At 36.8% G+C, this 13,930-nt stretch overlaps 1 protein-coding gene across 1 annotated transcript in view; it reads left to right on the top strand.

The window, feature by feature from the left end:
- Positions 1-13,514, top strand: part of LOC136862800 (uncharacterized) — a 339,557-nt gene extending 326,043 nt beyond the window's left edge. Inside the window, exon 2 of the mRNA XM_067139057.2 lies at positions 12,393-13,514. Within this exon, the coding sequence (XP_066995158.2) occupies positions 12,399-13,313 (915 nt within the window). The 5' untranslated portion in view covers positions 12,393-12,398 and the 3' untranslated portion in view covers positions 13,314-13,514. The remainder of the gene's footprint in view (positions 1-12,392) is intronic.
- The last annotated feature ends 416 nt before the right edge of the window (positions 13,515-13,930 follow it).

The following is a 13,930-nucleotide window of genomic DNA, read 5'->3' as shown; positions in this document are numbered from 1 at the left end:
AGATTGGAAAGAAATAGAGTTAGAAATGGCTATGGAAGTACGGAGAAATTGAAGGAACTTACTAGGAAATTGAATCTAGCAAAGAAGTCAGCTCAAGATAACATGATGGCAAGCATAATTTGCAGTTATACAAATATTAGTGAAAAATGGAAGGGTACATATAGGTACTTTATGGCAGAAACAGATTCAAAGAAGGACTTTTCAGGAATTATTAATGAACAAGGGGAGTGTATATGTGAGGATCTTCAAAAGGCAGAAGTATTTAGTCAGCAGTATGTAAAGAGTGTTGGTTACAAGGATAATGATGTAGATGTTGATTCCCATAGGGAATCTAGAATATTTTTCCCGAATGAGTAAATTTATAATACCAATATAATGGTCCGTTATTGGACATTATAAATTTTCCAGCTAACTCATTCTTGGTTGCCTGCGTTTCGCCCTCGTGTGCTAAGTTAGGCTCGTCAGTTGGGACTTAGCACACCACCCAAGACGCAAGGCTAGTGCATACTGTGGAGGCCACTGCATAGGCTACTTGAAGCCACCAGCAGTGCCAATGCACTATGAGAGCTATGTCTCATTTCCAAAAATAGATGCCTGCCTGGCCATCAAATGATGTAGATGTTGATTCCCATAGGGAATACTAATGATCAAATGATGTAGATGTTGATTCCACTGCTGGTGGCTTCAAGTAGCCTATGCAGTGGCCTCCATGGTATGCACTAGCCTTGTGTCTTGGGTGGTGTGCTAAGTCCCAACTGACGAGCCTAACTTAGCACACGAGGGCGAAATGCAGGCAACCAAGAATGAGTTAGCTGGAAAATTTATAATGTCCAATAACGGACCATTATATTGGTATTACAAGTATAATGTCCAGACAGACGAGGTGACTAATGCTAAAGAAGTATTAAAATTTATCTATGATAACAATGATATTTACAATAAGATACAAAAGTTGAAAACTAGAAAAGTGGCTGGAATTGATAAGATTTCTGGGAATATACTAAAGACAGTGGGTTGGGATATAGTGACATATCTGAGGTACTTATCTGATTATTGTTTGCATGAAGCAGCTATACCAAATGAATGGAGAGTTGCTATAGTAGCCCCTGTGTACAAAGGAAAGGGTGATAGGCTTAAAGCTAAAAATTACAGGCCAGTCAGTTTGACATGCATTGCATGTAAGCTTTGGGAAAGCATTCTTTCTGATTATATTAGGCATGTTTGCAAAATTAATAACTGGTTGAATAGAAGTCAGTTCAGGTTTAGGGAAGGTTATTCCACTGAAGCTCAAATTATAGAATTTCAGCAAGATATAGCAGACATCTTGAATTCAGGAGGTCAAATGGACTGTATCGCGATTGACCTGTCTAAGGCATTTGATAGGGTGGATCATGGGAGACTACTGGCAAAAATGAGTGCAATATGACTAAACAAAAGAGTGACTGAATGGGCTGCTATATTCCTAGAAAATAAATCTTAGAGAACTAGAGTAGGCGAAGCTTTATCTGACCCTGTGATAATTTAAGAGGGGAGTTTGTCAAGCCAATATTATTGGACCTTTGTGTTTTCTTATATATATATATATATATATAAACGATATGAATAAAGAAGTGGAATCAGAGATAAGGCTTTTTTCAGATGATACTATTCTGTATAGAGTAATAAATCTTGTAACTTAAGGTTGTAGGGTATAAAATGGCAGAGAGGGATTCAGTTAGGTGGAAATGTAGTAAGCAGTCTGGCCTATGCTGGTAACTTGGTTTTAATGGCAGATTGTGCCGAAAGCCTACAGTCTAATATCTTGGAACTTGAAAATAGGTGCAATGAGTATGGTATGAAAATTAGCCTTTTGAAGACTAAACTGATGTCAGTGGGTAAGAAATTCAACAGAATTGAATGTCAGATTGGTGATACAAAACTAGAACAGGTCGGGAATTTCAAGTATTTAGGTTGTGTGTTCTCCCAGGATGGTAATTTAGTAAGTGAGATTGAATCAAGGTGTCATAAAGCTAATGCAGTGAGCTCACAGTTGTGATCAACAGTATTCTGTAAGAAGGAAGTCAGCTCCCAGACGAAACTATCATTACATCGGTCTGTTTTCAGACCAACTTTGGTTTATGGGAGCGAAAGCTGGGTGGACTCAGGATATCTTACAACTTAGAAGTAACAGACATGAAAGTAGCGAGAATGATTGGAGGTACAAACCGTTGGGAACAATGGCAGGAGGGTGCTCAGAATGAGGATATAAAGGCTAATTTAGGAATGATCTCGATGGATGAAGCTGTACGCATAAACCGGCTTCAGTGGTGGGGTCATGTGCGGCGAATGGAGGAGGATAGGTTACCTAGGAGAATAATGGACTCTGTTATGGAGGGTAAGAGAAGTAGAGGTAGACCAAGACGATGATGGTTAGACTCAGTTTCTTATGATTTAAAGATAAAAGGTACTGTATAGAACTAAATAAGGCCACAGCACTAGTTGCAAATAGAGGATTGTGGCGACGTATAGTACATTCACAGAGGCTTGCAGACTGAACGCTGAAAGGCATAACAGTTTATAATGATTATGTATGTATGTATGTATGTATGTATGTATGATTGTGAGCAACTGCAAAATGACCTCGATAATATTGTGAGATGGATAGCAGGCAATGGTATGATGATAAATGGGATCAAAAGTCAGGTTGTGAGTTTCACAAATAAGAAAATTCCTTTCAGTTTTAATTACTGCGTTGAAGGGATGAAAGTTCCTTATGAAGATCACCTAGGTGTTAATATAAGGAAAGATCTTCATTGGGGTAATCACATAAATGGGATTGTAAGTAAAGGGTACAGACTTCTGCACATGGTTATGAGGGTGTTTAGGGGTTGTAGTAAGGATGTAAAGGAGTCTGTGGTAAGACCACAAATAGAGTATGGTTTCAGTGTATGGGACCCTCACCAGGATTACTTGATTCAAGAACTGGAAAAAATCCAAAGAAAAGCAGCTCGATTTGTTCTGGGTGATTTCCGAAGAAAAAAAAAAGTAGTGTTACAAAAATGTTGCAAAGTTTGGGCTGGGAAGACTTGGGAGAAAGAAGACGAGCTGCTCGACTAAATGGTATGTAAAAGTTTCAAACAAATTCATTAAAAAACCACCATTCTAATACTTGACAATCTTTAAGTTTAAGATACAAATATGACATACACTACCGGTCGAAAGTTTTCGATCACCTATCACAACTATGGATTTGTGGTTAAAACAGAGATGTAGTTTTAGATAATCTATCATAGCCCTGTTCTGATAATAAAACAAGCATAAACATGTAAAGACGGAACGACTCTGTTGTGTATTTGACCGGTTCTCCACATGGAGGGCTGCTGATGTGTAATCACAACAACAACACTGACGTGTCTTTACCTAAGACGTGTCCACTCGAATAAGCCTCATTCCTTCAGCTGTCTGTGTAGCAAGCAGTTCACCTTAGTTTTCAGTACACTGTGTGCTTAAATGCAACTAAAAGTCAATGATGAACTTGACAGAGTATTATATGTACATGGAATGAATACTAGTGTTTATCTAAAAAAGGACAAGTTGGTTATTTGTAGAACGAGACATAATCATAATGATCTGACACACATTTGGATTGTATAAATTTATTTGATATTAATGAAGCATGGATTAATTAAAATATTGAAAAATAAATCTTCGAACGTTGTTGATTGAGAATCAGGTACGTAGAATTACAGTAGAGTTGTTAACTCTAAGTGGTTGCATGATAAGGTCAAAAGGCGCTTGAAGCATCAGTATAGAGGTGTTGTGTCTCCTTCTAGAATAATCTTTGTAATAGATTGTAATCGTGAGCTGTCTAGCGTAGATTCAACAAATAGGGTGTTCAATAAAGCCTTAGATGTGGCAGAATTCGCAATGTGGCACGTGTTGAAAACCCTAGTGTTGACCGAGAGGTGACTAGCCTTGTTGGTTGTTTGGCAGTTCACGCCACATTGCGAATTCTCCCACATCTAATGTTTTATTGAACATCCTATTTGTTGAATCTACGCTAGACAGCTCACGACTACAATCTATTACAAAGATTATTCTAGAAGGAGACACAACACTTCTATATTGATGCTTCAAGTGCCTTTTGACCTTATCACGCAACCACTTGGAGTTAACAACTCTACTGTAATTCTACGTACGTGATCCTCAATCAACAATGTTCGAAGATTTATTTTTTGATATTTTAATTAATCCACTCATTAATATCAAATAATTTATACACTCCAAATGTATGACAGATCATTATGACTATGTCTCATTCTACAAACAACCAACTTGTACTTTTTTAGACAAACACTAGTATTAATTCCATGTACATATAATACTACTAGCAAGATACCCGTGCTTCGCTACGGTATTATACTGAAATTTATAATTGAATGCTTATTGTTTTAGATATATAATCCGCCGAAATTCGCGAACTGACTCGTTTTCTGCGAGAATCCACCAAAATTCCCGATCTGACTGGTTTTCTATGATTTTACGGCACGTTTCCTCCCATTTTTAAATCTTCCTTTCCAGCAATCGATTTCGTACTTCCCGGGCTAGGCTCAGGTATTCCTCCTGGTCAGTTGGGTTCGTAAATCTTTGCCATCTTTCCCTATAATATTTTTAATATGGATAAAATCCTTCAGGAGATCCGGCGTGGTGTCATATTGGGTGCCTTGGTGGCACTGAACCCGCGGCCGGACTGCATTCTTAGTCATTACCCGTCCAGGAGCCGTTTCCAGCGCGGTCCGCGCATTTGACGACGGTCCGGAATATTATTATTATTATTATTATTATTATTATTATTATTATTATTATTATTATTATTATTATTATTATTATTATTATTATTATGTGTTGCTGGAATGGCTGATGACAGGGAAAACCGGAGTATCCGGAGAAAAACCTGTCCCGCCTCCGTGTTGTCCAGCACGAATGCCACATGGAGTGACCGGGATTTGAACCACGGAACCCAGCTGTGAGAGGCCGGCGCGCTGCCGCCTGAGAAACGGAGGATCCTGATAAGTACATTAATAACAGTAAAATCAATTGGTCTCACCTCCTTCTACACCCCACCCCCCACCAACAAATTTAAAAGAATGCTTGTTTCTTTATGTTTAAGGGAGATTCCAGACACCAATGTTCACGTCTATTACCTTCGGTTTTGAGATGTAAATATCCCCATAAAAATAATTCAATTTCTTTCACTTCCTTTCACACTCCTTCCCCCCCCCCCAAGTGAATTTTCCCGCAAAAAGTACTTGTTTCTTTAATAGTAAAGGATCTTCTAAATACCAATTATCACGACTCTGACTTCTTCAGTTTTTGATTTATGTGTCCTCATGAAAGGAATTCAACTCCTTTACACTCCCGCCCTCCAAGATGGTTTCCCCACCAAAACGCGTTCTTCTTTGTTTTTAAAGGAGGTCCAAATACGAATTTTCACGTCTGTAACAACTTAAGTTTTTATTAGATGTATGTATTCTCATACAATTAAGTCAATTAATTTTTCAATTCTTTCACCCCCCCGCCCTTCTTTGGATTTTCCGAGAATACGTGTTTCTTTACTTTTAAAGCAGATTGCAAATATCAAATTTCACGTCTGTAACATCTTCATTTTTGAGATATTAGTAGCCTAATTAAAAGAATTCATCACAATTTTCAGTCACTTTTACCCTCCCCCCTCCCTCCAACCAAGTGGAATTTCCGAAAACTAAAAGTACACGTTTCTTTATGTTTAATAGAGATAAAAAAAATACCATTTTTCTCTTCTGTAACATGCTAAGTTTTTTTAGATATACTGTCAAAATTCTCATTTTAAAATTTCACCCCTTTTGAGTTCCCTTTAAGTGGAGTTTCCAAAAACAAATCACCTATATTTTTTTACATTTACAGGATATTTACACCCACTCTTTACGTCTGTAACATTTTACGTTTCCAGGATATTCTGTAGATATAGTCTTTCAAAAAATTCACCCCAATTTGTCACTCCTGTTTAACAGCCATTAATTGGATTTTCCAAAAATTAAAAAATACGTGTTTCTTCATTTTTAAAGGAGGTCCCATATACAAATTTTCAGTTCTGTAATATCTTCAGGTTCTGAAATATAAGTATCCTCATTAAAGACATTCAACCCATTTTTCATTTACAGGAAACAAAAAAATACGTGTTCCTTTATTTTTAGAGGAGATTCTAACTACCAATTTTTACATCTGTAAATTTTAAAGTTTTAAGATGTAGACACACTCATTTTAAAAAATTCACCCCCCTTTTCACCCCCCAATATTTGGATTTTACAAAAACGAAAAAAATACGCGTTTCTTTACTTTTAAAGTAGTTACAAAATACCAATTTTCAGGTCTGTAATATCTTCAGGTTCTGAAATATAAGTAGCCTCATTAAAGCCATTCAACCCATTATTCACCTTTTTACACCCTTCCTATTGGGATTTTCCGAAAACAAAAGAATACGTGTTTCTTTATTTTTAAAGGAGATTCTAAATACCAATTTTTACATCCATACACTTTAAAAGTTTTGAGATATAGATACACTCATTTTAAAAAAATCACCCCCTTTTCACCCCCCATTAATTGGATTTTCCAAAAACAAAAAAACACGTGTTTCTTTATTTTTAAAAGAGATTCCAAACACCAATTTTCAGGTCTGTAATATCTTCAGGTTCTGAGATATAAGTAGCCTCATTAAAGGCATTCAACCCCTTTTTCACCCCTGTTCACGATTCCTATTGCGATTTTCCGAAAACAAAAAATACGTGTTTCTTTATTTTTAATGAAGATTCTAAATACCAATTTTTACATCTGCAAACTTTAAAAGTTTGGAGATATAGATTCACTCATTTTAAAAATTCACCCCCTTTTTACCCTCCCATTAATTGGATTTTCCAAAAACAAAAAAATACGTGTTTCTTTATTTTTAAAAGAGATCAAAAGTACCAATTTTCAGGTCTGTAATATGTTCAGTTTCTGAGATATACGTACCGGTATCCTCATTAAAGGCATTCAACCACTATTTCACCCTTTTTCACCCCTCCCATTGGAATTTTCCGAAAACAAAAAAATACGTGGTTCCTTATTTTTAAAGGAGATTCTAAATACCAATTTTTACATCTGTAAACCTTTAAAGTGTTGAGATATAGATACATTCATTTTAAAATTTCACCCCCTTTTTCACCCCCTTAGAGACGGAATATCCAAAAATCCTCTCTTAGCGAGCACCTACATCTTATTATGAATGTATCCTCAAAATTTCATTTCTTTATGTCAAGTAGTTTTGGCTCGGCGATGATGAATCAGTCAGTCAGTCAGGACAAGTTACTTTATATATATATAGATGACAAGTTCATCATTGAATTTTAGTTGCATTTAAGCATTGCTTTCTCCATAGACTAGATTTTTATGACTGTTTTATCTTGTATTAAAGCATGTATTATACTTTAATGAGGAGCTCAGTTCAGGGCCCTGACTTAGCTTTAGATTAATTATGGCTGAAGATGCTTACAAAGCTTAAGCGAAACATGTCCCATTTTAACACATACGTAATACTTATATCTTAAACTTAAAGATTGTAAAGTATTGGAATGGTGGTTTTTTTATAAATTTGTTTGAAACTTTTACATTCTGTACTCCAATACGGCTATCATAATGAGACTCATAACATGTAAATGGTAGGTTCTGAGCTGTCAGTGGAGAGATGGTGTGGAATGACATTAGTGGACGAATAAGTTTCAGTGGTGTCTTTAAAAGTAGGAAGATCACAATATGAAGATCAATTTGGAATTCAAGAGGTCAAATTGTGGCAAATATTCGTTTATAGGAAGGGGAGTTAGGGATTGGAATAACTTACCAAGGGAAATGTTCAATAAATTTCCCATTTTTTATCATTCAAGAAATTGATTGATTGATTGATTGATTGATTGATTGATTGATTGATTGATTGATTGATTGATTGATTGATTGAATGATTGATTGATTGATTGATTGATTGATTGATTGATTGCGCTTCTATACTTTCATTTGGAATGAACATGAAATAATCTACGTTCAGAACAATGGCGCCTATAGGATAGTTTGTAGGGGGGGGGGGGAGGGCTAGACCTGGGGGTATGTAGTATTTTTAATATTTTGGAAGATGAATGGCGACTTGTGTTCCACAGTAGAATACCACCCACAGTACCCCCTACCACTTCTACGTAATACCGACTTTGAAATCGTTTTCTTGAATGAAAAACACCTGAGTATAGTAGATTTTTTCCTTACCCTTAGAGCTAGGTGGGGGCTGCGTCACCCCTTGCTCCTAGGCATGGCCACCCTTGGTTCAGAATGCGACATGGTTGCAGTAAGATTGTTTTATATGTATGTTTGAGGGTTATGATAAAGATATGAATATTATTAAATGTTATACAAATGTCTTCGGGACAAATATATGGAAATATGGTCCTGATATGATATTTATGCAGAGAGATTTAAACAACGTCATAATGCATTATACAGAAATAAGTTTTAGTAAGATTCAGCCTTTTCAATACAAATTACAAGTTGTATAAGATGTTATCTACAACATTTATTCAATAGTGGTACCAGTTTCGACATATACAAATGTCATCATCAGCCTAAATCACACAAATCACACAAATTGAGCAAGTACATATTAATTAAAATTGCCTTGGTGACATGTAGGGATACACAACATAATACACTATTTGTTCACCAAATAAATACATTAATTAAAATTTTTAACAAGCTTTAGCTGTACCATCAACCTTTCCTAATCTGATTTATTTTTTTTTTATTTTTTTTTTTTAACACTCTGAATGTGTGAAAGTCTTTAAAAGTTTCATGTTTCATGATATGTAGATGTTGGAGTAGATGTATTTACAAGTTGTTGTTGTTGATTTAATATTGAATTTGTTGCAAAAGCAAAACTTATTATTACTGTCGTTGCTTTCTCACATAGTCGTTATCAGTATCAGGATCAGACGTAAATGTACTCGTTGACTGAATGGTCAGCGTACTGGCCTTCGGTTCAGAGGGTCCTGGGTTCGATTCCCGGAATGGTCGGGGATTTTAACCTTCATTGGTTAATTCCAATGGCCTGGGGGCTGGGTGTTTGTGCTGTCCCCAACATCCCTGCAACTCACACACCACACATAACACTATCCTCCACCACAACAACACGCAGTTACCTACACATGGTGGATGCCGCCCACCCTCATTAGAGGGTCTGCCTTACAAGGGCTGCACTCAGCTACAAATAGCCACACGAAATTAAAAATTAGATGTAAATATTCGTAATTTCTTTCCCCAAGTGATAGAACAATGTAATCATTTAAGTCAATGGAATTATTATACTTGCTGATTTCTTTCTTTCTTTCTTTCTTTCTTTCTTTCTTTCTTTCTTTCATATGTGTAAATATATTATTTCAAATACAAGCGAGGAATTCCAGTCATCTGAAATAAATCAATGATAGAGAACTAAATTGTTATTGTGGAATTGATTATACAGTATATAGGCCTATAGGCTGATTGAATTAATATATTTATGCTTAGTGATCACGGATTGTTTATTTTCGACCAATATTATTTATGATTGACATGTGACTTTCATGACATCAAATAAAGAGACTTTTAACATTATAATAATGACTGAATTTGGAAATAGTTCAATGACAGCTATTCTTGCAGATTTATGATTGAGATTGAATTTTAATTTGTTTTTAGATTTGTGATTTAAGGAATATGTGCATGATCATTAAATTAACGTTTATCCAAGTGCATTATTTTATATATAGTTAACCGTAATGTCTGAAGTTAATTAGTTCCAAATTTAAATAATTATAAACCCGTTCGCAGTTAGGAGGCATGTCCACAACCGAATTGAATTACCATAGCCCTGAAGTAAATCTTGTGTGACTTACCTCCTGGACTAGCCTGGGACTTCTGTGGAAGCTACACTTTGCTCTGGTCTGTGCCAAGAGATGGATGCAAAAGTACTGTATCCCTCAAGAAATGACAGCAGGCAGACCATAGTCTCATTTAAATCCCAGAACATCCTCCTTCCAGTATCCCTCCTACACAGTATCCCACTGATAACAATCTCTGTTTCCCTAAAATTCTCCCTTGCTGCCATAACCAGATCCCACACATCCCCAACTATGTTCGTACCTATTCCTGCTTGCCTTACTTTGTTGGTAACAACATGGAAAATTACCTTCTCCTTACACTCCTCCCTTCTATTTTCTTCAATATTTGCCTTAACGTAATTCCTGGTAACACTCTACCCTGGTTCCCTTTCCTCCACACACTTTCCCCTCATGCTTAACAATTGAGTCAACTCCACCCACCTCATTAAATCCCCCTTCTTTTCATCATTTCCCATTTTCACACCAGGAAAATGTTGCGGCTGTACCTTAATTAAATCCATGGCCACTACCTTCCCAATCCTAGCCATTTCTCATCCCTGCTTCACCAAAATATTTGATTTATTCGTGCGCGTTAAACCACTAGCAAAATAAGAAAAAGATCATATCCTCTCCTGGTCTTCCTTAACTTCCCTAACGTGTGCAGAACCTACTTCCACCTCTCTTCCTTCCCTCTTACAACCCTGTTCCACCTCCCTCTTCTTACCCTCTACTCTATGTTTCCCCTTCCTACCTCAAGGACAATGGCGTCGATCTGATACCCCTTCATAAGATGACAGTTAAACCTTATCCCAAACTACACAAAATACTGGACAGACAGGGAATACAGAACAGTAGACAGACTCAGATATAGTCAACTTTTTCTACTGAGTGTAACAAAGATACTTTATACAGCCCATTAAGGATCTTGGCCTGGCAAGTCAGATGGCCTCCACATGGACGACATACTGAGGTGCATTGTTTGGCCTTCATGACAGGGTCACAACCTCTCATATCAGACAGTTCCTCAGTTGGTCTCATCCCTCAGTCCAGGATTAAAATTTGGTCCCTTGACAAGAATAAGCACACTATCTCTTCAGTGTGAGGTTCGCACTTTTTTAGCGAAGGAAAACACTGAAGCTACATCCACACATCCACCTCAACTCCAAGGTTACGATAATAATATCAGCGTATCTCCAACCTCAAAGAGACCCTGAGCTGATTATGCTCGCACATAATGTACTTCATCTACGGAAAGTAACAGTGAGACTATATACAGCCTATTTAGTACTATCCTGCTGAGCATCTGTATGTAGCCCTACACAAAGGCCAAAACAGAATGAAGAATGAAAAAAGGACTTTTTGAACATTTCTTTTCTGATGAACTATCAGAATTAATAGCATGGGAGAGGGGGAGAGAGTGTGTGGTGTGGTTTTAGACATTTGTTAAATTTTTCAGTTTAACTTAATTTTGCCGTAGTGAACAAATATTCATACTTGAGAGGGGAAAATTACCAAATTAAATTACTCAACAGGTGGAAAATAAATACTCAGTTAAGGGGTGAAGTGCTATCTTGTTGGCAGGTGACCTGAGCTCCAAACACCCCAAATGGAAGAATAAAATAATACAGAGACTCGAGAGAAATAGAACCATTACCACTTAGGACACCAGTTCTTTATACTAGCCCCACCAAAAACATATGTTCTACCACTGAAAGGATGGCGCACTACAATAGAAAATCCTGGCAAACTGTAGTCAATATAACATGGATATACCAGGTGAGTCAGCTGCGCCTGACTTTTCTGTTGTTAAGCATCCCAACGAATGTCACTGGTGGCATCATGGCTATATAGTAAGTTTCACACCTAAGTAAGAATATTGGGTAATACAATTTTAAACACGTAACTCATAGTCTCCCTCTGTCGGGCCAATGACCTAGATGTTAGAACCCTTAAAACAATAATAATTTTGCTCTGTCATTGGTGGTAGTTCAATTTAATAACCTTCACACCTGTTCTAGCTGAAAATCCTTGTAGTGAAGTCAGTGTAAAATATGAGCGTTTAAATATATGTATTTTCATTGTTTTGTATTCTGTTTGGAGTTCGGTAAAAAAATAGCTTCAGAATTTCTGTCTGGTGATTTTCTGGTGTAAAAAATGTTGGGGAAAGCGCAATTTGTAAAAGTCAGTTAATGTTCCAGTCTACATTCTGAATTTATGGAACTTCCTATAATTACATGTTAATATTTTGTGTATTAACTTCCAGCATGCATAAATTTGAAGCCATTATTTTTGAAATTCTTGAACGTTCTGAGAAACGTTCAAGGGCTATTCGTATGAATATTGTTATTTCTGTATATATCTTACTCTCTGAACTAAAACTGAATGTTGTGCATCATTGTTAATTATTACCAAATCAGTACCAAATCTGGTTGGTTTATGTTTCAGATTGCCATGAGCGGCAGATTTGTGTACAGAGTTATAACTTTCCTGCTGGTGTCCCAGATGTGTTCATCATTTCCGCGGGTCAACTACAGTCCTGGAAAAAGAGCTATGCCTACTACCTCAGCAACCTTAGCGAGAATAATTTGGAGCAAGAAGTTCGACAGGGAGCCCACATGTGACGAACTACGCGCTCTATGGAGATTTTCAGTTCGCAAGTCCCAAGCTACAGAATTAACCAATGAAATTCCTACATACCGAGATCCTTTTGCATACAGCAAAATTTCTACTCGATATCAACCAAGAAATATCGGTGTCGACAGCAATTCAAGAGAGCTGTGGAGCTATGTAAAACCTAATCATCACATCTATGGTACAGTTGTCCATTCCGTTGCTCAGGATAATATTTCGTATGGTTCCGAAGGAAAAAGTACAGATTCAGACCCTCACATGGATCACTTAGATTTAGGATACGATGAAATTGTAGCTCATGCGAACAGGAATAAAGCCGAGGTGTACAGGCTAGCGGATGGCAGCATATCAATAAAGAAGATTCCAGCCCTAAAGAACAGCTTCAACACTCTAAAGGAAGCAATCAGGAGGCAGAGGAAGAAGCAGGCGAAAGCAGACGAATTGAGTGAGAGAGAGAGAACACGATATCGGGGCCAAAGTCATTTACGATCACCTTCACCCTATTCTGAAAGTTTTCGGTATGTCAATAAGTCGAACGGAGACAAATCTAGCCATCAGTCTCCGCTAATTCGTCAGCTGACTGACGGTCTTTCCGCTTATCACATAAGACCTGTTTATTTAAAAGAATTGCCCTTCCTAGCTTACAGTCACTTGTTGGGTGATATGTATGACAACAGATTGTTCATGAATCCCATGCAAGTAATTTCGAATATCATTCCGATTGGAATAATATAACAGATTTAAACACAGTTTTGACTGTTGTTATTCATGTTACGTTAGATGGGAACCCTGAGCCAGTTAGCCCTGAACTGCCAATATGTTGCCAGAAAGTTATATTACCAATGATTGGTATAGAACTAAATTCGATTGGAGAGCCTTAAGTCCCGGAACACACAAATATTATCCTGATTATAATTTCCATCTAACTTATTAAAATTAAAATTACCCATTCCTTAAATACCCTGATCAAGAGTATAGGACAATACTTCCATACTACAGCTGTTGTTTAATAGAAAAGTACATATGAAATATGTCAGTCAATATTGAAATTATCAAGACAATAATTGTGACAATAAAATTTATTCTGTGTTACTTTGAATAAACTCATAAGAAAAAAATTGTTATTTGTAAATCAATTCATGCAAATAAACCTTATTCTAAAAAAAAAAAAAAAAAAAAAAAAAAAAGATATTCCACTTCTCCCGGACCTGGTGAGATCACGAATGTGCCTCTTTTAGGGTCAAATGTCCGACTCGTTGGCTGAATGGTCAGCATACTGGCCTTCGGTTCAGAGGGTCCCGGGTTCGATTCCTGGCCGGGTCGGGGATTTTAACCTTCATTGGTTAATTCCA

Source organism: Anabrus simplex, chromosome 2, assembly GCF_040414725.1.
Source record: "Anabrus simplex isolate iqAnaSimp1 chromosome 2, ASM4041472v1, whole genome shotgun sequence".
NCBI classification, from domain to species: Eukaryota; Metazoa; Arthropoda; class Insecta; order Orthoptera; family Tettigoniidae; genus Anabrus; species Anabrus simplex.
This window is presented reverse-complemented; position numbering and strand designations above follow the sequence as displayed.